We start from the raw sequence: 25,412 nt of genomic DNA on the forward strand, positions 1-25,412 counted from the left end.
TATATATATATATATATATATATATATATATATATATATATATATATGAGAGAGAGAGAGAGAGAGAGAGAGAGAGAACAATTGGGCATGTACTTTAGTAGCACATTTAGCTTGCACGTAGTGGACCCCAATTTCAAACCCTCATCACTACAAAATTACACATGCATGCGTGCACACACACACACACAGACACACTCGCATGCATGCACGCACATATGTACATATGTAATAGGCTTGCTTGGCAGCCTTCGTTATAAGCCTACCTCTTGGTCCCATGCTCCCTGGTCTGGTGGGTTCCCAGGCTGTCTCTTCTTTGCCCAGTATTCTTCCCCTGGTGAGAAGGTCTGCCTTGGCTTGGGCATCAAAGGATGGCCCCTCAAGCAGCCCTTGCTGCTTCCTGGATGGTGGCCCTGGACAGTGTTTGTCCACTTTCTGTTCCTGCATTTCCTGTATGTAAAGTAGGGTGATGATCTTGCCCATGCTCAACCCCCAGGCAGAACAGAGGCCCCTGTGGACACCTTGGATGTCCACTGGTTAGCTGAGATTTGCCTTCCAGCCCCGGCTGCCTTATACCACAAACATGGCTCCTCGGCCCTTTGTGCAGAAACTGCTTTTTAACCAACAAGAATAAATCCTGCCAGAAAATTGCTGTGCTATCCTGATGCTTGGGGAACTGCGATTGTAATGAGGTTCTAGGGACAGCCAGTAGGAGGGGGAAGCTGAAGGCTGGCTTCTTCACTCTCCATATCTCCTCCCTGCCAGGAGGTCCCTGGGCAGGCACTGTGTCCTGTCTGCAGAGTCCCTTAGGAAGCGGGCACTGGGGAGGGGCTTCGGTCTGGAATAGAGCCCTGTGGGGTGGTCTTTCCTGGTGGGCTGCGGGACAGCAGCGGCTGCTCCTTAGCATAACAGTCAGCTGTTTCAGGCAGCTTTTGAGAAGACAGGAAGCCAAACATGGCAGTACATGTAATCATAGCACACAGCAGACAGAGACAAAGACTATGAGTTTAAGGACAGCCTGGGCTACACAGTGAGATCCTACCTCAAGAAAGGGAGGTGGGGGTGATGGTTCATTGGTTAAAGTTACCAGTAGACCTAATAACCTTTGCTCATCCCTGGGCTTCGCTCCTTCCAGGAAGGAAGGAGACGATTTACAAATTGTCCTCTGACAAGGATGTTCACCTACCCAACACCCCTCACAACAGACAAACAAACAAACAGATACCAACATTTTAAAGAACTAGGAGATAGCCCATGAGCAAGCATGAAGACCAGAGTTCAGATTCCCTAACAGCCACGTAAAAGACCTGGTGATGTGCACATGAAATCCCAGGGCTGTGGGGGATGGTGGGGCAGTGCAGGCAGATCCCTGGGGCCAGCTGGCCGGCCAGTCTAGCCAGATAGGTGAGTTCCGGCTTCAACAAGAGACCCTGTCTCAAAAGATCCGGTGGAGATACTTGGGAGGTGGCTCAGCGGGTAAGGGGTTCTTGCTCTGCATGGGGGAGGATGTGAGAACTTGAGTTTGAAGCGAAGAATCTCTGTAAAAAGTCAAGCGTGACTGTGGGTGCCTGTAATTCCACAGGGACAGGAGGCGTCCCAGAGCTCACTGGCCATCCAGCCTAGCCAAAAATGTTGAACTTGAGAGAGATCTTATCCTCAGGGAGTAAGAGATAAGAGCAGCAGATGAAGACACCTGGCATCTTGTTCTAGTCTCTGGTTGTGGGCACTGGAGTATGCACCCCCAAATTCATGTGCACAGCACACACAGCAAAGGGGAGAAGGACTGAGGAAGACACCCAATGTCAACCTCTGGATTTCCCAAAAGTACACACAAGTGAACACACACACACACACACACACACACACTCACACAAAGGGCAAACGGGATTATGCCAACCTTGCTTCTGACTTGCCGTCACCCACACTGTGAAGCCTCACTGCCCAGAGGGACATTGCCCTAGGCGTATACAGTCCCTGTCACTGTGTTTCAGCTAAACCAGGCTCATAAGATCTCTTGCCCCAGAGGTGACACTGGAACTGGAGTGTGCTTAGTAACCCATGCACTGCTCATGAGAAGCTACCGGCGGGTCTCCCACAAGACTGAGGCAGAAAACAGTGTTGTCCTACCATCCTCTAAGGCGAAGGGCTATAAGACCCTTCCTGGGGAAGATACAGATCAGGAACTCATTGAGCAGTGAGGGGACTGAATATTAGTGATGCTTTTATAAGGTGTTTGGAAACTAGGCTCATTACCCATGTTAATGCACATGCATACGTGATCTCAAAGAACCAAGGTGGGACACTGTTGGCAGATAGGAAATAGGCACAGAGAAACTTTGGGCTTGTCTACAGGCCCAGTGACAAAGGGGTTCCACAGCTCCCTGCCCCCATGGAGATAGTCCTCCCACTCCTGCATGTGGACACCTTGTCCTCTGAGGAAAACAGAGCCACTGGCCGTTAGCAGTGTTAGTGCCTCAGTAGGAGAGGTGTGTTGGTCCTTAGTAGAGATGGGAGAAGTCAAGGGTGCCTGGGAGGGTCAGCCCTGTGCTGAAGACAAAAACTGACTCGGGCAGGATATCATTGTTCATTTACTGGTGCACGTACCCTTCACATAGGCTCCGAAGCCTTCCGTATCCCAGTCGTGGGCCTGGGATGGAGATGCGGGAGGAACATAACAGGCGGTGAACAAGATCCAGTGTTGAATAGGTTACCAGAGGTTCATCTCCTAGTGGCCAAAGCAACAAAGAGACCCCAAGCCGTCATAGACATCGCTGATGCTAACCCATGCATTGCTTGGGAGAAGCCTTGGTTCTCTGGCACCATGCATGTAGGGTACCCATGTCCACTGTGATGCCCTGTGATCCTACATGGGCAACACAGGGGTCTATGTATAGCCCACGGGCAAAGACTGAAGGCAGGGAAAAGGTACCAAAGTGGACCATACAGTCTCTACAAGAGACTTCTTATTCCTTCCAAGTCTCTTGCATTCTCCCTCCAACAAGCCTTTGCCCTACCCCTTCTCTTTCACACACACACACATACACACACACACACACACACACACACACACACACACACTGTCTGTCATCTTACCACCTACTTCTTTGTTTTATTTTGAAACGGAGTCTTGCCCAATCCAGGTTAACCATGCACTCAGCCTTCTGCCTCAGCCTCCTGCAAGCTGGGATTATGGGCTTATACCAGTGTCCCCAGTCCCTACCCAGGTATTGACCGCCGGTGAGGCCTCCCTGTGGTGAGGTAGCATATGAAGAGTATCTGTCCCCTTCTGACACTCATTCCATTCTCCAGACTGTCAGGAACTGTTGCTGCTGCCGCCACCAACCCCCATGGCCTACATTCCGGATGGGGGTGCTCCTGCTGCTGGGGCCATCCCCTTGGGTTCTCAGTGCTGTGTGTGCAAAGTGGAGCTGTCAGTGAGTGGCCAGAACCTGCTGGACCGGGATGTCACCTCCAAGTCTGACCCTTTCTGTGTCCTCTTTATAGAGGACAACGGCAGGTGGATGGAGGTGAGGCTAACCACAAGTGTGGCAAGGACTGGCTTGGCTGTGGAGGGGCTCCTCTTGGATCCAGGGAGTGCCAGGGTCCATGGACTGAGGCCTGGTGGTGGAAGATCACTTCGAAAACTGCCGCCATTTTTTTTCAATTAAACTTTATTTTAGGTATATTTAAAGTATTACTTAAACCAGGTGTGGTAGAATACATCTGTTATTCCAGCACTGAAGCAGGGGGATCACAAGTTCCAGAGTAGTCCTGGTTAGGCAATCAGTCCCTGTCTCAAAAAAAAACAAAACACAACAAAAAAAAATAGAGAAATAAAATAATTACTCTAAAATACATTTCTGACTGGATGTGGTGGTGTGGTGACACACACCTTTAAAAACCAACACAAGCAAAGACAGGTGGCTCTCTGTGAGTTCCAGGCCAGCCAAAGCAACATACTGAGCACCTGCCTTCAAACCAAAACAAACCAGAAAACTCTATATCTAATTATATAGCTAGGCTTCTGTCTAAATTATTACCCGCAGTTACACAATCATCATATTTATTATGTCCTAATCGTTTGTGTGGCTCTAGTCAGGTAAAGCTTCTGTAGTTTTGCACAGACTTGCTTCCTGTGAGTGAGCTTCCTGCCTTGTTTCTGGCGATCACTCTGTTGGCCGGAGGTAAGGAGAAATAAGTTGCTCAGTTTTGGGCCCCAGAGGTGGCTTCATGCCCAGCAGTGGTGCCCCTGCTGTGTGACCTCAGGTAAACTACTGCCCCTTTCTGGGCCTGTCTCTTTAGTAAACTAAGGGCTTTTATTTCTCCCTCACCTCCAGTGGGGGAACCTCAGAACTGGGGACTTCTGAGCTGGAAGTCTGGGCTGCGGATCAGAAAGGTTACCAAGAAACTTGAAAATTTTTCCTGTTAGCAGCCATCAAAACTTGCTTTTTGAATCCTCACAAAGGAAGCCGTGTTTGTTGTCTATCAAATCAGATGAGCCTGAGGAAGACAACCTAAAGGGCATGCCTACCAAGGAGAGCCCCTGTTCACAGTTCAGTGTCTCACCTTCCAGAGCCTTCTACATGCATGTATATTTCCCCAAAATATCTATTAGTGGTTTCATTTTTATATAGCAGGCGATAATCTAGAGCTCCTAGCCCTTCCCCTTCCTAAGTGCTGGCATGACAGATTTGTAACCTGAGTTCCTGTTTTTCAATTAAATATTGAGCCAGACAGAGGTAGGTGCTTTCTGCACACACACACTCCAGTTTACAAGAGCTTTCACAGACATTGGCTCTTGTGATTAAAATAATAATAATAATAAAAAGGCACCTTATTTTAAAGGAGCTGGGATTGTTGACCAATTTACAGAGGGGAAAAATGGGCCCTGGAGCATGTCAGGTTTCTGTGTCATCCAGGGTGTTGCTGATATAGCCAACAGAGGGAGATGCGACAGTAGGCTAATCCAGGAGTCCAGGGACAGTCCAGGCCTGTAGTTACTGGTCAATCTCCCTGCTCTGTCTCCAGAACCATGCTCCTCAGGGAGTGATAGCTCCCCAATTTATGACATATCCCCCATAATTTCTGCTAAAAATTGTTACACACAGGCTAAAAATAGTCTGGGTCAAGGCCTCTTCCGATCCCGCTGCTACTCCTGCCCTTGGAAGCCCAGGTGGAAGGAAAAACCAACCCAGCCCTGGTCTCAAAATAGATTGTCACTCAGGGCTCTGCTATGTGTTCCAGGCCAGGAGGTGGTTCCTGCCCCTACTACCATGCACCCATAATGCCCAGCCCTGCCCCCAACCCTGGCTTTGGTGCCCATAACAGGTGGGCATGCTAGACTGGACAAGTCCAGAATTCTATACAAGGCACAATCGCCTATGCCACCCCAAGCCCTTGGCCTCACCCGGCTCTGCCTCCTCTCTGTTTCCTCTTAGCAGCATGCACCGGTATGCTTTTGAGATAAGGGTTTTCAGGCTGGCAAGATGGGTCAGCGGGCAAGAGCACTGACTGCTCTTCTGGAGGTCCTGAGTTCAAATCCCAGCAACCACTGGGGTGGGGAGAGAGAGAGAGAGAGAGAGAGAGAGAGAGAGAGAGAGAGAGAGAGAGATTTCCTTAAGTAAAACATAGGAAAGCCATACAGTCATAGGCTTTCATTTTACAGAGGTAGAAGCAGGCCCAGATACAGAGGATTTGTCCTCTGTCACATACCAGTCTGGGATGTGGCCTGAGCTCCTACCCCAGTCCCTGGGAATGGGGAGGGTTCGTACACAGAGTCAGAACTGGGCTTGAATCTTGCACCTGCCTCCCTCTGACTTAACATCTCTGATCTTTGGTGTTCTTACCGATGAACTGAGGCTCACAGGGTGTGAATGCTGGCGGGATGCACTGAGGCAGTGAGGTAGTGGGAAGATTGGCGGCAGCTAGCCACCGAGGGAACCTGGCCACCACGACTCTGCCTCCCATTCCTCCCCCAACCCCCCACCCCACCCCCCTGTCCTTCCACCAGTTCGACAGAACAGAAACAGCCGTCAACAACCTCAACCCAGCCTTCTCCAAGAAGTTCGTGCTGGACTACCACTTCGAGGAGGTGCAGAAGCTCAAGTTTGCCCTGTTTGACCAGGACAAGTCCAGTGCCCAGTTGGATGAGCATGACTTCCTGGGCCAGTTCTCCTGCAGCCTTGGCACGGTGAGCCTTGGACTCCCAAGTGGAGTGGGGGGATACCCAGGGGCCTCATCGTCAACCTCTGCTCTCGGGGTCAGGCAGGCCTCAGTCAGGATTTCCTATCCCCTACTTTCCCTAGCCCATCCTCCCGGGCTCCCCATCTGCTATACAGACACCTCCTCCCCCATCCACCCCCCAGGAGCCAACAGGTCCCAGAGGTGTTGTAGCCCAGTGAGTTTGGTACCAGACGGACCGCTCCCACTGATGGGGCAACCAAACCCAGTGCCAGGTTCCTGCCACTACAGAGAAGTGGGGACAGTGTGATTCATGGTGCTGTCACCACTGTCCTGTGGTTGACCTATTCCCAAGAGCCCCTGCTGCGTCCCTGAGTGCTCCTCTCTGCCTCTCCCACCCCAGATTGTCTCCAGCAAGAAGATCACTAGGCCTCTGCTGCTGATGAATGACAAGCCAGCGGGGAAGGGCGTAATCACGGTACCAGACCTCCCCCACCAGCCTTTCACATCCCTTTTCTGTCTCCGCCACCCTCCCCCATCAATGGACTGCTTCTCCAGCAGATAATCACCAGCTTTGTTGGGAGTAAAAAGGCCCAACTTACAACTTAGCAACAGGTCTCTTAGCAACGGGCTCCTGGCTCTACAGATGAAGTACTGGGGGCTGCCTGGCTGGGGGACTGTCAGAAGGCCCTCCATGATGCGGCTCGGGGGTCAGGGGCCTCCTTATCATTGTGGGGAGGGGTGTCCAGAGCCCCTACAACATCCTCCCCAACCAATACTAGCCCCCGCTGCTTCTCCCCTGGAGAGCAGTTCACAAGCACCGGATGCATACAACCGGTTGTCTCAGCACAGCGATTCCAACAACTGTAATGGTTCCCCCTGCACCTTGCAGTGAATCCAGCGAAGTGCACGTTCTTCCTGTGGATGGGTTGCTTGGTCCTCGGAGGCCTAGGAGACAGGGCAAACCCCATCTCATGAATGAGAGACAAGATGAGCAAGAGTGTTTCTCTGACAAGATTGTCTATACAACCTGTAACGTGCTGCTGAAGGCGCCCATATTCCTGGGCACTCTCGGGGGGCCTCCCATGACTCCCCACAGCCTTGTAGTCTTTCCTTCAAACTATGAGGGTCTGCTTTGCTTCCCCACCTCCAAATTCCACCCTTTCTCCTCATGCCCCAAGTTCAGGGGCAAGCTAAAACCTATAGCATGCCTCAAATAGCCCAAGATGATTCCCGGATTCCTGGGCTATTGCTGCAGCCTAAAGGTGCCTCCAATAGTGCGCGTGCGCGCACAAACACACACACACACACACACACACACACACACACACACACACACACACACAGAGCAGCCTCCTTATATTCAGACGCCAGCACAGCAAACCCCACTCTTGTTTAGGAATGCCAGTTATTCTACTCCAGGCCCAGGTTCCTTCCCCTGGGAGATGGGACATAGACACCATCCTATAGTCTAGGTGATGAAGAACAAGGAGAGAGAAGTGGCCCCAGGGCCTTGGCCTGTTGTACAGAAGGCTGGCCAGTCTCAAGGTTAAGCCCATCTTAGAGGCGGGGCTGTGAGTCTGTGGGGAGAGGCCGCAGCAGGCTTTTGGCAGTTGTGTTAAGGTCTGAGGGCGTTGGCTATGGGGAAGACATGTATGCGGGGCCCGTCCTTCCCTGAACCTCAGTTCACTGAGCTGTGTGCGCCTGGCTTCTTGGAAACTCAGGTTGGAGAGAGAGAGCTTGGGGAAGCCTATACTCCCTGGTGCAGCCTATGGCTCACGCCGGCCACCCCCCACCTAACCCCCACAAGTATCTCACTTTCTGATTCCTTGTGACCTTCGGATCGTTATCCCATTTCTCAGAAAATGGAAACCAAGGTTTAGAAATCAAGAGGCTGGTCCTGGGTCCCATGGCACTCACTCTCCCTTTTACCCCTGCGCCTAGCCCTGGAGAATTCCGTCCTGGAAGGGTGGGGAAGGGAAGGAGCAGACACCCCCCCCCACTCCCACCCCCACCCCTACCCCTTCTCTCACAGCCACGACCTTTCAGATCGCAGCCCAAGAGCTGTCAGACAACCGCGTCATCACACTGAGCCTGGCCGGCAGGAAGCTGGATAAGAAGGTAAGCCAGGCAAGGAGGGGCTTCCATGAACAACAGGGTTTCCCAGCCCAGGGCAGTGGGGCCTGGCCTCTTTGGCTCTACCGTTTTCATTTTCCACACGGGTCAGGCCAAGCACTGAACCACTCAAGTCAGACTTTCTCCAACTTTGGGGGGAGAGCGCCCTGCCACTTAAAGGGAGGCAGATTGAGACCGGAAACCCTCTCGTGGCGTGGCCCCCTTCTCTCCCACAGGGCTCTGCTGTGATCCTCCAGAGTCCTTCCCCCTTATCCGCTTTGGCCACCAGGTTAGACCAGACCCTCTTGCTCTCCTCAGCTTTATCAATGTTCTCATTTTCAAGTGCTGAGGACGGGACCCAGGACTCTGCTGTGGAGTCACAGTACCGGATGCCCTGGTTAAACCAAGCATCCCCCAGTCTCGGGCCCACTGCCCTCTCTTCTCTCCACCTGGGACCCTCTATAGTGAACATTGTCATTGCGTCCTCCCCACATTCTGACTGTCCTTCTGCAACCCGCCCGAGGAGACACAGTGGCAGTGCCTCTCGGTCACCTGTGGTCACCCACGCTGCTTTCCTGTACATTCTTCCTTGACCCGCTCTGTCCCCTTCACTTCCATGTAACTTCTTTAGATGTCTTTTTTTTTTTTTAATGTACGTAAATGAATTTCTAGAGGCCACCATGCCCTTTGGTGACTGGCACCATAGATTTATTCATTACCTTTGGAGGGATCCGAGACGCTATGGGACATACGGTCAGAGAACAGCTTATGGAGTAGGCTCTCTTCCTTCCACCATGCGGGTTCTGGGGGAGCAAATTCAAGCCCTTGGGCTTGATGGCAACGACCCTTACCTGCTGAGCCATACCACTGGCCTGAACTGTAGTTTTAGGTTTGTGGTTTCATTCAAAAGTCCTTGGGCCTGGGCTGCTGCTGCTGCTGCTGCTGCAGGTGGTGGTGGTGGTGGTGGTGGTGGTGGTGGTGGTGGTGGTGGTGGTGATGATGATGATGTTTCTGCATCCAAGGCTCAGGGTCTCTAGAGCACAGAAACCTTGTCTTATTATGGGTGGTGGTTCTTATTTCTCAGTTGGAAGCACCAGGCCTCTGGCTGAACCTTGAGGAGACTTAGGGGAAGAGAAGGGACAGACTTGTTGCACCGTACCTCCCACCAACCGTGAATCAGGGACGTGGCTGGGTTACACTCAAGCCCCCCTGAATCTGGTAGGGCCACGCCCTCTCACACATGTCCTGTCTTCCCCCCAGGACCTCTTTGGGAAGTCAGACCCGTTTCTTGAGTTTTACAAGCCAGGAGATGACGGCAAATGGATGCTGGTCCATAGGACCGAGGTAGGTGAAAAGGGGCCATGGGTTCTCAAGACTCTGGTCAATCAAGCTGGCCGTGGGGCGTGGCCTGTGGTGTCTGAGCCACACCCAAAGCTGGAAACATGGCTCTGGGTTGGCCCATCTCTTCACACACTTCTCTAATGGATCTGTGAGCACACTGTTCCTCCCTGTTCCCCAGGTAATTAAGTACACCCTGGACCCAGTGTGGAAACCGTTCACTGTCCCGTTGGTATCCTTGTGTGATGGCAACCTGGAGAAGCCCATTCAGGTTAGTGAGTCTGAGGCCGTGTCCCCACCCTGCTAGCTTCACCTCCTAGTCCACCCCAGTGAGGCTGCCTGTTTGAAACTCTGCTTATTCATGAGAAGAGCCTTGTGAGAGGAAGGCCTAGGACTGCCTGGCCCTCAGGACTCAGACAGGCTCCCCACCTCCAAGAGCCCCCGCTAGCCCTGCTGTAATACCACCTGCTCCCTACAAGGACTGCAGAATTGCTGGGTAGGATTAGTGGGGCCAGAAGAGGAACGGAATGGATGGCCAGTGGATGGTAACCGCCACAGCCTCCATACTCGGGTGGCTTCAATCTGCTCTTCCAGGAGTCATGGAAGGCTTCCTGTTGGAGGCAGCTCAGGAACCCTCAAGGTTAGACAGATCAGACTATGGGGGGGGGGGATGCCTCCACACAATAGACACAAAGTGTGCTCAGGTGCTAACAGGCTGAGAGTACCTCCTGAGGACAGCTCTGGGGTGACCATGCTAAACCCGTCCCAGGTTATGTGCTACGACTATGACAGTAATGGAGGCCATGACTTCATCGGCGAGTTCCAGACCTCTGTGCTGCAGATGAGCAAGGCTCAGGATGGCGTCCCGGTAAGATAGGCAAATGTGCCGTGTCCCCGGGGGTGGGTCTCAGCAGTGACTATAAAGAAACCCAGGATGTTGGACCAAGCAGTCAGGCACTCAATCACACCTCTCCTGCCTACATGACCTTGAGCAGGACGGTCCTCCCTGAGCCTCAGTTTCTCCCTCTGTCTATGGGGTAGAGGTTCAGGATGTGGGTGAAGTCACAGCCTAGGCACCTGAAAAGTGGACTCAAGGTAGCTACCCAGGAAACCTCCCTGGAGGAGGCATCTACCCCTGGATATAGGTTGTAGAGAGGATTCTGGGACCCTGGGAGGATGGCATCTTAAGCCACCCCAGCTGAGCCCCCCTTTCTTCCTTCCCATGGCACCAGCTGGAGATGGAGTGCATCAACCCCAAGAAACAGAGGAAGAAAAAAAGCTACAAGAACTCGGGCATCATTATTCTGAGATCATGCAAGGTGAGCAGAGGGTGCTCCTGAGGGCTGCACAGAGGCCTCAGTCCCCTTGTCTGTAGAATGGGTGTGTCGAAAAGGTAGAGTGTGCACCAGCATAGTCTTGGATCCGTTTCCTGTGCAGAGCCACAAGGATGTGAGACGGTTTCCCAGGTGATTTTTCTAGGTGGGGAACTTTAGGGAACCACTTCTCTCTTCCATGGTGGAGGCTTACGCTGTAGACTCAGCACATGGGGCGGAGGCTGTGGGATTGAACATCAGTGAGGACCCAGGCAGCTATGGCTTCCCCGGTAGAAATGAAGCCACCAAGGTTCAGAACACTGTGGCCAGTATCCATGTTGTCTGTTTTTTCCAGTCCGGCCTGATTTCTTTCGTTGTCATTGTTGACAGGGTTTCTCAGTGTAGCCCTGGCTGTCCTGGAACTCTGTCTATAGACCAGGCTTGAACTCACAGAGCTACCTGTCTCTGCCTCCCTGAGTGCTGAGGTGCAGGAGCATATAGCCTTGCTGCCCACTGAGGTCTCTACATCCAAGTCTGGAGCCCGGGTTGTCACAGGGTCAGCCTGGCTCTGGACCCATGTCTGAAACACCTGCCATTCACAGACTTTGGCATCTGTCCTGCTGGTTTTTTTTTTTTTTTTTTTTACTAGTTAGGCCTGATTTCTTTTGTTATTGTGATCGACAGGGTTTCTCTGTGTAGCCCTGGACTCGCTGTGTAGACCAGGTTGGCCTTGAACTCAGAGATCCGCCTGCCTCTGCCTCCTAAGTGCTGGGATTAAAGGTGTGAGCCACCCCTACCTGGCTCAGTCTGAGCCAGAATTTTAAGATGGTCTGCCTGTGCTGGCCACAGACTTGTCATCTTCCCTAGTGCAGGCATGACAGGCATGGGAGGGGGATGCCCCTTTAAAATGTGCGTAATTGCATGTATCAGGGAGAACTCCCCGATGCCACGGACGCGGAAAGACCAACATGCTTTGCTGAGAGGAGGTAGAGGCCTCGACAGCGGACATACTGTCTCCCAGCTGTGAACCTGCTCTGGAGGCCTTGGATGGGCGTCTTTACTGTGTGTGTTAGCAATGGGGGCAGTGAGGGCTCAGGGAGGTGGCTGCCCCAGCAGTGGCGAGTGAAGACTTTCGCTGTTAGATGACTAATTGGCAGGTGTGACTAGCTCTGGGAAGCTGGTCCCTGCCTAGAGTGGTCCTTGTGCTCTGGGGTCCTCATCCACTCACGGCCTCTGCCTGAGAGCTTTGGAGTCTGTCGTGATAAGATGAAACCCCTTTGGCTTCCTCCCGAGGCTCCAGGACACAAGCACCAAGTCCCACAGGGGCATTCATAGCCCAGATCAGGACCCACTGACTCACCGTTTCTTCCAGATACACCGAAACTACTCATTCCTGGACTACATTCTGGGAGGCTGCCAGCTCATGTTCACCGTAAGGCCCCTCCCCATCACCAGCCCATCCAGGGTCGCCTCTCCTCCCCCAGGGCTCAGGCCTCTGCCACAGCAGCAGGGACTTGTGATAAACTTTAGCAAGGACTTCGTTGGGGCAAGGGATGGGACTGGCCTCAGAGGCAAAGGGCGTAGGGAGTTTGTCCTGGTGGGTGGCTGAGTCAGGCTTGGCTGGGGTCTGAGCAGGGCTACACAGGGCCTCCCACACTGCTTCTCTCCTGAGAAGAAAGGTCAGTTCCTCCCACGGGCCAGGAGGGGTCTGTCCTCCTGTTGCTCCTTCTGCCTGTCGTTCACTTCAGCCGTGCCTCTGTTCCTGGCAGTTCTCTGCCCACCTGAGGCCTTCACGCTATCCCCTCTGCCACCTTTTCAGAGACCCTCCCCTGGGGCTTTTTGTCCTCTCACACACCTGGCATCCCTTGTCTTGTCTGGAAGCAACTTAGGAATTTTCCACCCATCCGCCTTTGTCACTCGCCTAGACTGAAGCGCCAGGCACTTGGACACTCTGTCTTTTGTCTCAGTCATTCTCTTGACCGCTGGGGCTGGGAAACGAGTGAACTTCCTGTCCCCGAGGCTGTTCTGGGGTCGGTGGCCCCACTGCTTGGTCCCCTTTTCTCCTTCTGCAGGTTGGAATAGACTTCACAGCCTCCAACGGGAATCCCCTCGACCCTTCTTCTCTCCATTATATCAACCCCATGGGCACCAATGAATACTTGTCAGCCATCTGGGCAGTGGGACAGATCATTCAGGACTACGACAGGTACACTTGGTGCAGACTCTGAAAGGTCAGCCGGGGTCCCTTCCAACTGGGAAGCTCAGCTTGGCGGAGCTAGAAGGGACCCAGGGATCCGCAAAGAGTGGCATTCACATAATTAATGTCCCTTTCATTCCCCCCACCATGGGAGACATTGCCAACCAACTCTGTTATCTTACCAGCCAAGCCCCGGTTCAAACTGGAATCTTTCTATGCACGATGTACCAATCTCCTAACCATCCAGTAAGAAAGTGAGTGAGGACAGAGATGAAAGTCAGTTGCTACAACACAGCCTCTGCTCCCACAGCTAGGGGTATAGGCTACGGTGGGACTTAATGTGTCTGACCAGTACTTGGGCGGCAGAGGCAGGCAGATCTATGTGAGTTCAAGGCCAGCCAGGGCTACGTAGTGAGACCCTGATTTGTCTTGTTAAGAATGTATCTGAGCCGGGCGTGGTGGCGCATGCCTTTAATCCCAGCACTTGGGAGGCAGAGGCAGGAGGATTTCTGAGTTCGAGGCTAGCCTGGTCTACAAAGTGAGTTCCAGGACAGCCAGGGCTATACAGAGAAACCCTGTCTCAAAAAACCAAAAAAAAAAAAAAAAAAAAAAAAAAAGAATGTATCTGAAAGTACACGGACGAGGACTAGAGTCTCCGTGGTCCAGTTTCAGGGGATCAGGGCCTCAGGGGTGGCCGTGCTTCTGGCATTAAGATATAGCGTACAGAGCAAGGAAGGCTTCACAGGCAGGCAGAAGACCCTGATATCCACCAGGGCACCCAAGCCCCTCCTTGGAGTTCAGGCTCAACAAACCCCCAGTGAGCTCAGGACACCATGTTGGAGCCACTGCCTCTTGCCCCATCCCTCCATCCTGGACCCTGGTAGCTCGTCTTCCATGGCGGCCAGAGTCTCTGATATAAATGTTGCTTGTGTTAACAAATAAGACATTGCTCTTCTAGAAGAAATCACTGGGATCCGGAGACACCTGTTTACCTATGAGGTGGAAGTCAAGGGAGCACGGAATGCTAATGCTTTGCCCCTTTAATACAGTTCCTCATGTTGTGCTGAACCCCAACCATAAAATTATTTTTGTTGCTACTTTATAACTCTAATTTTGCTCCTATTATGAATTATAATGTAGATGTCTTTGGAGTTAGATGTTTGTCAATGAGACCACAACCCACAGGTTGAAAACTGCTGATCTATAGGGTGCTTCCAGGCCTACAGGTCAAAATTAAGCACCAGTGTCTCTCCTGGGTACAGATGTATCAAGCCGTGTTCAATTGCCACCCAGAAGTAGTCTTAGACTTGGGCTTAGTGGGGAATAATTCTAGAGCAGTGAATTTCTGCACCTGGGGATACATAAGGAGGTAGACCAAGAGGGGAAGAGTGTGGTGTGAGGGGTGTGTGTGTGTGGGGGGTTGTGTGTGTGTTGGGGGTGGTGGTATCAAATATCTCACATCTTCTGTCTCTTTCTGGTCAGTGATAAGATGTTTCCTGCTCTGGGGTTTGGGGCCCAGTTACCGCCAGACTGGAAGGTGAGTGTAACGGATTCTACCTCCTTTGGTTGAGGTGGGGTTGGGGCTAGGATGGAATCAAGGGTCGGGGGAGCTCTAGGGTTCTGTCTGCTGTGTACTCAGCCCAGACTGCACTTGTGTCTTAGCCCTGTACCTCTGTGAGTGAGGCCAGGCGACAAGCCGAGGATGGTCTGGAAGTCAGAGCAGAGGGACAGACCCCTGCTACAGGGCCAGGATCCAACTCAGGATGCGATGGAGAGGCAAGGCACCCAGAGCTGACCAGGGATGCAGGACTGAGTCAGGAGGCGGGAGAGTGAATCAGGGAGAAGTCACAGCATGGAGATCGGGCGAAGAGAACAGGCAGAAAGCAGAGCTTGCTGGCTCCTGGGTGCTTTGCACGCAACGCCACCTGATTGCCAGCTTCATTCCATCCTTACCACAAGCTGCAGAGGTCAGCCGTGGTTCCCCTTTCACAGTGGAGGAGGCTGGGAAAGGGGGTTCAGGGAGGAGAGAGTACCCAGTGGCCTAAGTCACAGGGAGGGGAGAAGGGACCCTCAGCCTCCCTGGCTCCAATGGATAGGCATAGTGGGAGACCTGTTTGGACATGGGGTAGACAGTAGAGACAAAGTACTGGGCCGGAGGAGGGCTAGGGCAGGTAGATTTCAGGCGCCGAGGGGACAGGGGAGGGAAAAGGAAGAGTAGATGCCCATGGGGTGGCCTTGGGGGAGGGCATGTAAGGATCTCACCTATGACAGGAGGAAACCCTGGGTGCCCTAGCTTGGGAGGTCACCAAGAATACAGGCCACAGAGCTGGAGAGTTTCTGCAAGCCAGAGCCATAGAACAATATCCCCTTTTACAGATGGAACAGCCAAGGCTCAGGGACTTCAGTGCAGCTTGCCTGAGGTTATCCACGGGCCAGGGCTCCAGGAGGGCAGATAGACTGTAGGATCATATCCAAAGCTGTTGCTTCCTAGAGGAGGAGCCAGTGGGGATGGCATAGAGGAGGAGCCAGTGGGGATGGCATAGAGGAGGAGCCAGTGGGGATGGCATACCCCGGTTCAGCAAGTCCCCGCTCTGGTCTAACCCTGCTGTGCTGCACGTTTCTTCTGGAATTAGTATGGCCTTCCATCCTCTTAGCTCACCCCAGTGCTCACCTTAAGCATCAGACTAGCTCTGGGTCTGACACATGAACAATGGACAGCCTGGCCCTGCACAGCGTGAGGCAGGATGCTGTGGAACCCAGACTGGGCCTTTGGGCAAACACAGATGCCATGGGGAGGCGGGCAGGGGGAGCCAGTGGCCAGGCCCAGCAAGAGCTTGTTGCTAGGACACCAGCCAGCTTCCAAAGAACTCAGCTGAATGAGATGTTTTCTTGAGCAAACGCCTTGGAAATGTCACAGGGCACCTCAGGGGGGGGGGGCAGTGGGAGGGGTGCTGGGGCTTGGCCAGGCTAAGCACCCAGTGGTGCTAAAGCAGCGGGCTGCAGTGAGGCTAGGCAAGCATAGATGCTCTGTCCCCTCTGCTGCACTGTGAGGGTATACCAGGCCTGACCCTTCTGGTCCTTCTTCATTCTGTCATTCTGCCACCATAGCCCTGTCCTGTGAACCTGCCTTTCTCTCTTCCTTTCTGCCTCAGGGCCTTTGCATGTGTGCATTGCTGAGCCAGTTGACTTCTCCCACCCTGGTTCATTGGCTCTCCTCCCCACCCCCAACCCCCACCCCCAACCCCCACCCCGGCACTGTCCCCACGACTCCCAGTGATTTACTTGTCCTCTATGGGAAGAGGCACATGGTTCTCTCTGCTGTGCTAGGGCCTGGCATACAGTTGGTGTAAAGTCCTTGTTTGTGAACAGAGTGGATTTTTGGGATCCAATCTAGTAGCTCAGCAATAAAAAAAATAATAAAAAATATTTAGTTTATTTTTACTTTACTGGGGTGTGTGTGTGTGTGTGTGTGTGTGTGTGTGTGTGTGTGACTGTAGTAGGTGCTGGCAGAGACCAGAGCCATTAGCTCGTCTGCAGCTGGAGTTACAGGTACTTGTGAGCTGCCAGATGTAGATGCTGGGAACTGGATTCAGGTCCTCTACAAGAGCAGTAGATGGTCTTTATCACCAAGCCCACTCTCCAGCCCCAGACTAGGAGCCAGGACTCATGCCAGGGATGCGGGACAGACCCTTAGGGATTTGCTGGCTTGCGTGTGACCAGCTCAGCTCCACTGTATGATCTGATCCCTCGTTTAGCAATGAGTGGTAGCCAGCCGATCCCAGTTAGCTGTGTGGTGCGAGGTAGACTTCAGTCCAGTACCGTGCCTGGTGCTAAGACTGGAAAAGCCTTCAAGCCCAGATGAGTGGCTCCCCAGATGTAGAGAGGGAACAGGGGTTATTCCTAGTGTTCTAGAGCCCCCATTACCCCTGGCCATCTCTGTCCCATTTAGGAAGTCTCTTGTCGAGGAAGGTACATAGCAGCCTGGATGCAGCCCTTACCCCCAGAGGACAGTGAACTGGCTTAATAAGGTCTCCGTTTCCCTGTTGCAAAGTTAGAGAGACAGATGTGGGACCAATAACCTAGATGTGGCAGAGTAAGAGAGTAATGCCTCAGAGGGGGCTGGCATCGGGGTGGGACTGGATACTACCTCTCAGCGTGTCTTCTGCTGTCTAGGTGTCCCATGAGTTCGCTATCAACTTCAACCCCACTAACCCTTTCTGCTCAGGTGAGTGTGGCCCCAGCCTGCAGAGCAGCAGGTGGGGGAGGGGGGTGCAGAGACTGTCCCATCTGTGTCATACTTACTTAGAGTGACAGGTGAGAATTGTGGAGTGTGGAGTCATACAGTCCAGGGTTCAAGGCTAACCTCTACCTGTTCCTGGCTGTGAAGCCTCGCAGAAGTGACTGCACCTCTCTGGACCTTTACCAACCTTTACCTGCCCCCAAGGAGGTGTGGAACCTGCTTAGCTCATTTTCCTGGGTGAATGGGGATATAGATGAGAATTAGGGGGACAGGTGACAGAGCACTGTGTAGACCAAGAAGGCACCGTTACACACCTGCTTGTCCCTCTTGGAAGACCAACGATGGACGGTGGCCTGGCAGGGAGGGGCAAGAAAGAGGGAAGAAGTGAGTGCAGGATCCACCCCTTCTGCACATGTACCTCAAGACATTTCAGAAACCAAGAGGAAGAGACAGGATGCAGAAGGGAAGGAGAGGGGCATCTATTGTCTTTTGAGGGCTCCTGAGGCTGGGCCAGGATGAACTCCACAGAGAAAGAAGTCTTTCATGTCACTGTAGGGCTGTCATGATTTGGGCACAGAGGGCATCTCTTGGCCATAAGTGAGATCCTCTGCTCCCTGGGCACTGGTTTAGTACAGGTCCTCAAAGACGTGTCTAAATTCAGATTGGTCCCTGTCAGCCCTAGCCAGGGGCCTCCTGGCCAGGAGCAAAGGGTTGTAGAGTGCTGACTAGTCAGGACAGCAGCTATGAACATCAGGAGCTGTGCAAGTCCCATCCCCACCAAAGCAGCTGCCAAGGGTGTCCAGAATAGACCTCCAGGTAACACCCCTTGTCACCCCTCTGTCAGGCGCCTTGTTTGTCATTCACCCACTCGGAGAGGCTCAGAAAGCTTAAACAGCTCCCCCCATCCCACACGCAAAAGGAACAAGGAAGGGCCTAAAATCAGGCCTCTCTGATTCACTGTTGGACTCTTGACTACGCCCTTAGCCCTGCCCTTGAGAACTTTTCTGTTTCAAGGCCACATTAGCAATGGCACGGGCATTCTGGGAGGACGTGAAGTCGATGCTTTGTCAGCAGCAGGATGGGGAAATGGGGCGGAGGTGTTGAGCTGACCCAGGTTGTCTTCTGCAGGCGTGGATGGCATCGCCCAGGCGTACTCAGCCTGTCTGCCCCACATTCGCTTCTATGGCCCCACAAACTTCTCCCCTATCGTCAACCATGTGGCCCGGTTTGCAGCCCAGGCCACCCAGCAGCAGACAGCAACGGTAAGCAGTTGGCAAGGAGGTGTGCCTGCTGGGATGAGGCCAGCCGTGGGTGGCACTCTGCACAACAGGAGGGACATCAGATTGGGATGTGTGCGCTTATCTTCCTCTCAGTGTGGGGCTGGAGAGGGAGCTGTTTGACCTCCCCTGGCTCCCTCCCTGTTCAGGTGAGATGCCGGCTCTCTGTAGGTTGCTGTCCCTTTGGTTCTGAGGAGGCAGGATAAACCCGGTTTGATGAACCTTGCTTCCTGGAACCCTACTCCAGAGCGAAGTGTCACCAAGTGAGACTTGTGATCCCAGTCTCCAGGGGGAAGGGTCTGGCCACTGTCTGACCCCAGTGGGCTTAGGAGCTGTCCCTTTGGAACGTTTTGGTCTAAAGCCTTAGAGGGCTTTAGGTCTAAAGCCCTGGCCTAGGGCTCAGTAGTAAGATTGCAGTATCTGCGATGTGGCAGGTGACCAGCTTGGGCATCTGCAGCACTGCTCATCCCGTCCCCTCCAGCAGAGTCATGTGCCAGGGTTTCCCCCTGGGCTTTTTCCTCAGACTCACTGGCTCCGAAAGGTCCTCTCCATGTGGCCCTACTCCATCCAGCCCTTCTTGCCTCTGTTACAAGTTAGCAGCCTCTTGGCCACATGGGCCAGGGCTTTCTGTATTCACCTCACTCTAGACTCTAAGCCTGGCACAGTACCTGATGGGTGACAGGTACACAGTGCTACCATACTCCATAAAGAGATAGGACTAGGTCATTTACTGCCCCTTCCACTCTGAGGTCCAGGAGTGGATATAGACTTTTCTGTCACATACCCTGACCCTCTCCATTAGAGGAGGTGAGTAGGGCTGTGGGGGTAGCTCAACCTCAAGCTGAAAGGACCTAGTTCAAGCCCCATCTCCCCCACTTCCTGGCTGTGTTACTAAAGCAGGTAGTTTAAGCACTCTGAACTTTGGTTTTTGTCCCCTATACAAAAGCATTTCTTTCTGTAAGCTCTGTAGAGAGTCACCCAAATGGGCATATGAGTTGTTTAGCCTAGAGCCTGGCACACAAGATATAGGTCATAAGAACGTGTGAGGGCATCTCTCAGGACAGCATCTGGTAATGCTGCCAGTTACCTGTTACGGGACTCTTGACAGGTCGTGTAAGCCCTCTGAGGCATCTGTTGGCCTCTAAGCCAGACTCACAGGTTGTCTGCTAAACAGCAGATAGAAGTAATTGGTGGACTAGCCAGTGCTTCTGTTGAGCCATGTTTTGGTGCTGGGGGATGTAATGTGGTTTTACCTTCCATGTCCCCTCATGTAGGCACACAGAATACACCCACATACAGGACACAGAGAGCGGGTGGTAGCGTCTCTAGCACCTTCCATTCATTGGTTCCACGTGCCTTTTCGTGCAACCCCAAGGACACTTGTATGAATGAGGTCCAGCTTATGGGCTAGTGAGGACTTAGCTGGGAGGCCACCCAGCGATCAAGTAAGACTGCCTAAGCCTGTGATGGGTTGCAGTACCGGACTTCACAAGTGGTACCTAACTGACAGCAGTCACAAGGAAAGGTCGATGCTTAGAAGGGGGTGTACAGGCTTAGACTTGAGAGATTCTTAAGAGTTTGTATGTGTGGGGGTGGGGGGGGTGGTTGTAGGTGGTAGCAGCCCAGCAGAGGAAACAGCATATGCAAAGAACCAGGGGTCTTGGTGTGTGGGTATAGTTGATAGAGTCGTATGTAAGGAGATTGTGACAGTAGTAGTAGAGATTGAGAAAGCTGGCTATCTTCCACAGGATCCTGAGAGCCAACAGACACTCTAGGTTTCCTCCTGAAGGTGGTGGGAAGAGCCACTGTGTGGGGGAGCAGGAGTGTGGGTGGGGGTAATAAGAAGGTGTGAGTGACCTGAAAGTGACCTTGCTTTGGTCGGTAAGGCCTTGTTGTTTGTGGCCCATTCCTGCTTGGTGGCCCCACCTCAGGGCCCTCGGCAGCCAATTTTTCAGAAACTACCTGGAGATGAGTGTGACTTCCCCAGACTCTGCCCGGAATTGTGTGGTCAGGCCAATTTCCTCTTAAGTCCAGTCATTCACGCGGTAGGAGATGTCGCTGTGCAGTCCTCGCACCCTGAGGCATGCCTGGACTTGGCAAGAGACGCTCTGCTCTTTGAATATGTTGGAACTTGGTTTTCTGAGCCAAGCCCCTGACATGCAGTGTGTGCTGGGCTGTCAGGGCTACTTCCTGTGGAAGTGTATCAGGAGGGACAGCACAGTAGGGACAGCAGGTCTTCAGAGTCCCTTTCCACTCTCCATTCTCGCTCTCCACAGCCCTTCTGGGGGCAGTGGTGGATCTTTGAAGCTTCGGTTTTTGGTGGTTTGAGCAGGCTGGCTGTGGCCCCAGGAGTGAGGGTTTCTAGCCAGGCCTCTGGACTCTGCCTAGACCACTATCCTGGTTTTTCAGACTCTCCAATCCCAGGTTAATGGATAGCAAGAGAGCTTTTCCTGCCATGCTCACAGTGACCAGCTACCCATGTAGTGGTGGCAGAGAAGGATGGCATGGGAAGAGCCCCAGCTTTGTAGTCAGGCAGATTTGGGCACGATCCTAGAACTTGCCAGTTACGGGGTTACTTGTTACAGGGACCTTAACAGGTCGTGGAAACCCTCCGCGCCATCCGGTGGCCTCTAAGCCAGGCTCACAGTCCGGTTGTCTGCTAAAGGTCTTATGTTTTCAGGTGCCCCTGGCCCTTCCCGCCATACCTTCAGTCTTGCAGGAACCCAGGCTCTGTATTTCTGCACTCACGTCCCTGGGAAGGAAGGCAGCAGACTACAGCAAAGAGCAAGACGACCACAGGGAGGTGGGGGCACGTGTCTGAGCTGGACAGGGCTTGAAGACAAATGCTACCTTTGACTGAGCAGTCAATTAAATCTTTCCTTCCTCGGTGTCAGGCCTCTTCCTGCCTTTCTCTCTGCCAGTTGAAGCCCCAGGAATATTGCCCTGAACTGCGAGGTGGGTGGGGTTAATGTGGATAAAAGCTGGCTAGGGAAGGGACCCTAAAACAACAATTGGCAGTGGCAGGGAAAGGGTCTAGATGGATTGGTAAAACCAGGGCTAGGGGCTGCCAGCAGCAGCTCTCTACTGCTGGGTTCAGACTCCATCTCCATGGCAACAAGTATCACCAGCCAGGGGATTGGTCTCTTAAAGGCACAGCGTTGGAGCTGGGGGTATGGAGGGTGGAGCTAGTGTCTGCACAAGCCCACCATACCCTGATCTGTAGTGTGTACTTGGGGACAGAAGAGGAAGGCAGGGTATTCTGGAGGTTGGATCTGTACCATCCACAAGCTGCCCAGCTTTGCCAGGTAAGAAGGTGGCTCCATGTCCACCTGGGTCGCCTCTGCCCTCCCTTAGCTTCACAACGTTTCCTTTAGACAATTAGGGGGTCAGAGGACAGAGTTAGAAGACAGAAGCCCCCGATGGTGAGTCAGCACAAGGGTTCTGTGTTTATCTCATGGAGAGGGCAGAACACTGGATTCTTCTGAACAGGGCCACCAGATGGCCAAGACAGCCCTGGGTGAAAGTAAAGTGCCAGCCACCTCTGACTCCGAGGCCCACTTGTTGAATTGTCCCGACTATTTCCTATCAATCACCTACCTTCTCCATATCAAGTCATCTTGTGTGCACTTTATCCTTAGCTTGCTCATGTTCATTATTCAATGTATTTTAACTGAAATAGTTCATAAAGCAACACATCTTGCTCATGGAAGGTTGGTGTCATTTGCCATAAATAGAGGATAACCGGGAGACAAAGGACGAACTGTGCAGTGGTGTTAGGCTCTATTTGGAGCCTATGCTGCCTAAAGCCCTGAGCTTCCTACCTTCTGTTGATTAGGAGGGTCAGTGAAAGCCAGAGACCTAAGATACCAGTCTACACCAAGGCTGCCTCCTGGGCACCATGTTTAGAACAGGGTGACCACTGGATACCTACTTCTGCCCCAAGTGTGACAACACTACAACCTAGACACGATCCTGATCCACATCTCAGAAGGGACGGCCCACATGACCTATGCTTAGCTCCTGCAGTTGTATGCTTCTGTGCCAAGTATGGAGCTAGCAAGGTACAAGTATTCCCGCCCACAAAGACAGAGGAGAGAGGCCAGCTGCAGAGGCTGTAGGCTACAATGTGTTCCTGTGCAAGCCTGGGCTTGTCAGGCGGCTGGCACGCCAGCTCCGAGCAGTAACTCTCGGTTTAGAGATGATGAAACCGAATCCCAGCAGATTAATTCTTAGTGGCCAAAGCTGTGCTGCATTGTAACTGGCAGAGCCAGCCTTGAGCCCGGGGTCCAGATCCAGAACAGGCGTCAGAGATGTCCACGGTGTGGACGGTTTGCCTCCTTCAGGCCTTGAGGATTTGGAAGGGAGGGGCGTGAGGCCCCACTCTCACCCATCCCCTTGGCTCACTCTTCCTTACAGCAGTACTTCATCCTCCTTATCATCACCGACGGGGTCATCAGTGACATGGAGGAGACGCGGCACGCCGTGGTGCAGGCCTCCAAGCTGCCCATGTCCATCATCATCGTGGGCGTGGGCAACGCTGACTTTGCAGCCATGGAGTTTCTAGACGGGGACAACCGTCGACTGCGCTCGCACACAGGCGAGGAGGCGGCCCGAGACATCGTGCAGTTCGTGCCCTTCCGAGAGTTCCGTAACGTGAGTGTTGGGCCCAGGTTGGGAGGGTCTCTGATAGAGCTCGTAGTCTCAGGTTTCTTCCCCTACACCGTTAGCTTCCCAAGAGCCCACGATGAGTCAGGTGCTGTCACCCTTGCCCAAGATAAGGCCACTGTGACACTGTTACCACTTATTTCCACGAGTCAAAGGATCCCAGGAGTGGGACTTAATCCAGATTATGGCTCTAGGTACTGTCCTGGTTAAGAATTAGCCTGGTAGGCTGAACACTGAGGCAGGCTGAGGTGGGAGCCAAGGCCAAGAACTAAGGCTGCCTGCCCATTCCTCTACCAGCCCCTTATTCTGCAGACGGGAAAATAAAAGCTGAGAAACTCCTCCTGTTAGTCTGGTTTTCTAGCCCCCCATCCCCACCCCAATTTTGATATGATATCAATATGGTGGTAGCCAGCCTCTTCCAGGAAATGGCTCTGGCCTTACTGAGATGACCTGTGAGCAGGCCAGGGTTGGTACAATGGCCTTGAGATGCTGTCTTTTGGATGGATCCAGGACTTTTGGTGGCGTCTATGTAAGGCCAGCCTAGGTTTTAACTCCTGTGAGATCAGTATCACATTGCATGGTCTTAGGCAAGCTATGGCCTTACTGAGCCTCAGTTCCCTCAGCTAAAGCCCATGTGGATGCCAGGGCTTAAATCCTGGGAACCAGCCTTGGCAAGTGGTGGCCCAGTGGTCACCATGCATCGCTCTAGGATGATTTAGTTCCTTCCTCTGGCTTCCTAGGACAAATGTGGGGTGTTGCTCATCTGTTGCTATATGAGACAGTGACTTGACACTTTCCTGTGGCTGGAAATGCTTCAGGTGGAAGAGGCTAAAACCGCCATTTCTCCCCACTACCCCCTCAAATTCATCCTCTAAGGTCTTTCCCCATCCCGTAAGGGCAGAGAACTTCGCTGACAAGGATGTCGCGGCTAGTGGCGGGATTGGGATTCGCATTTGGGCTGGGCTGAGGCCCACTCCTTTCAGAGGGGCCTGGCCCTCAAGCCCTCCATGGCCCTCTGCTACAAAAAGCTCTGGGATAGTGACTCTCTCACCTGCACAGTAATTCTTCCTCTCTCCCGTTTCTCCCTACCCGGACCCCACAGGCAGCGAAAGAAACGCTGGCTAAAGCGGTGTTGGCGGAGCTGCCTCAGCAAGTAGTGCAGTATTTCAAGCATAAAAACCTGCCCCCCACCAATTCAGAGCCTGCCTGAGTCCATGCCCAGCCTCAGCATGCCAGCCGAGCCCCCGGCCTCCCCAGGAACGTGCACGTTCACCCCGCTTCCTCGTGGGTGGCTTTTTTTTTTTTTTTTTTAAAACCAGTCCACGTTTTCATTTTTTACAACTGGACCTCCACCCCCAACTTCCCCAGCCCAGCTGGGCTCCCTTTGTCAGAGTCAGCGGATGATGTTTCCAGGACAAATCGGCTTCCTCTCCCCACCCTCCTGCCACTCTGAGTATTGAATGTACTTTGTATAATTTTAGTGGAATTATTGTTATTAAAGAGAATAAAATTTTTACAATCATGACTGGCTTTTTCTAAGTAACTAGCTGCAAGAAGGAATGTATCCCTACTGCATACTTTGTATGGTGGTCTGCTGTTTTTATACGGTGACTGTGTTCTATCTGTAAAACTCAGGGTAATAAAGGAGTTTCAGATGTTGGCTGTCAAGCTCCTTCCTTCGTGAGGGTCAATGGGCACTCACTGATCTGGAGAATAAAACTAATAGGAAGACCCTCATCCTCACCCCCATCCTTGAAGTCAGTGAGATCACTTCCTCATGGGGACATGCATTCCCCGTCACCAGTAGTGATTCCTGTGAAACAGACGGGACATGGCATCCAAACAGCGGTTGCAGCCGCCCACTTCCTCCTCTTGGATGGAGCAGGCAATGCAGTGGTTTAAGTTTCAGGACCTTAAACAGGGTTCTATCTGTTCCCGCTGTTCTTCTTGGCACATACCTCCTCTTCAGGAGACTAGCCCCAGCCCCCTTCCTTGTTCCTTTCCCTCCATACCCATATTCTCTCTCGGAGTTCTAGGCCTTTTGACAAGCAGACGTGACTAACAGTGAACATTTCTACTTAGTACCACGT

At 52.8% G+C, this 25,412-nt stretch overlaps 1 protein-coding gene across 3 annotated transcripts in view; it reads left to right on the forward strand.

Annotated features, from left to right (window-relative positions):
• Cpne2 (copine 2) overlaps nt 1-24,982 on the forward strand; it is a 37,106-nt gene extending 12,124 nt beyond the window's left edge. The window contains exons 2-16 of one of the 3 annotated variants that reach the window (XM_029532630.1): nt 3,307-3,524; nt 6,008-6,187; nt 6,581-6,655; nt 8,227-8,298; nt 9,553-9,636; nt 9,812-9,901; nt 10,400-10,498; nt 10,863-10,949; nt 12,316-12,375; nt 13,016-13,149; nt 14,623-14,677; nt 17,314-17,365; nt 18,509-18,642; nt 23,074-23,310; nt 24,425-24,845. In XM_029532630.1, coding sequence (XP_029388490.1) covers nt 3,345-3,524; nt 6,008-6,187; nt 6,581-6,655; nt 8,227-8,298; nt 9,553-9,636; nt 9,812-9,901; nt 10,400-10,498; nt 10,863-10,949; nt 12,316-12,375; nt 13,016-13,149; nt 14,623-14,677; nt 17,314-17,365; nt 18,509-18,642; nt 23,074-23,310; nt 24,425-24,532 — 1,647 coding nt within the window. In that variant the 5' untranslated portion in view covers nt 3,307-3,344 and the 3' untranslated portion in view covers nt 24,533-24,845. Of the gene's footprint in view, nt 1-3,306; nt 3,525-6,007; nt 6,188-6,580; nt 6,656-8,226; nt 8,299-9,552; nt 9,637-9,811; nt 9,902-10,399; nt 10,499-10,862; nt 10,950-12,315; nt 12,376-13,015; nt 13,150-14,622; nt 14,678-17,313; nt 17,366-18,508; nt 18,643-23,073; nt 23,311-24,424 lie in introns of all 3 variants that reach the window. The other 2 variants (XM_021220013.1, XM_021220014.2) reach the window with 2 other exon arrangements.
• The last annotated feature ends 430 nt before the right edge of the window (nt 24,983-25,412 follow it).

This window comes from Mus pahari, chromosome 20, assembly GCF_900095145.1.
Source record: "Mus pahari chromosome 20, PAHARI_EIJ_v1.1, whole genome shotgun sequence".
In the NCBI taxonomy this organism is placed as follows: domain Eukaryota; kingdom Metazoa; phylum Chordata; class Mammalia; order Rodentia; family Muridae; genus Mus; species Mus pahari.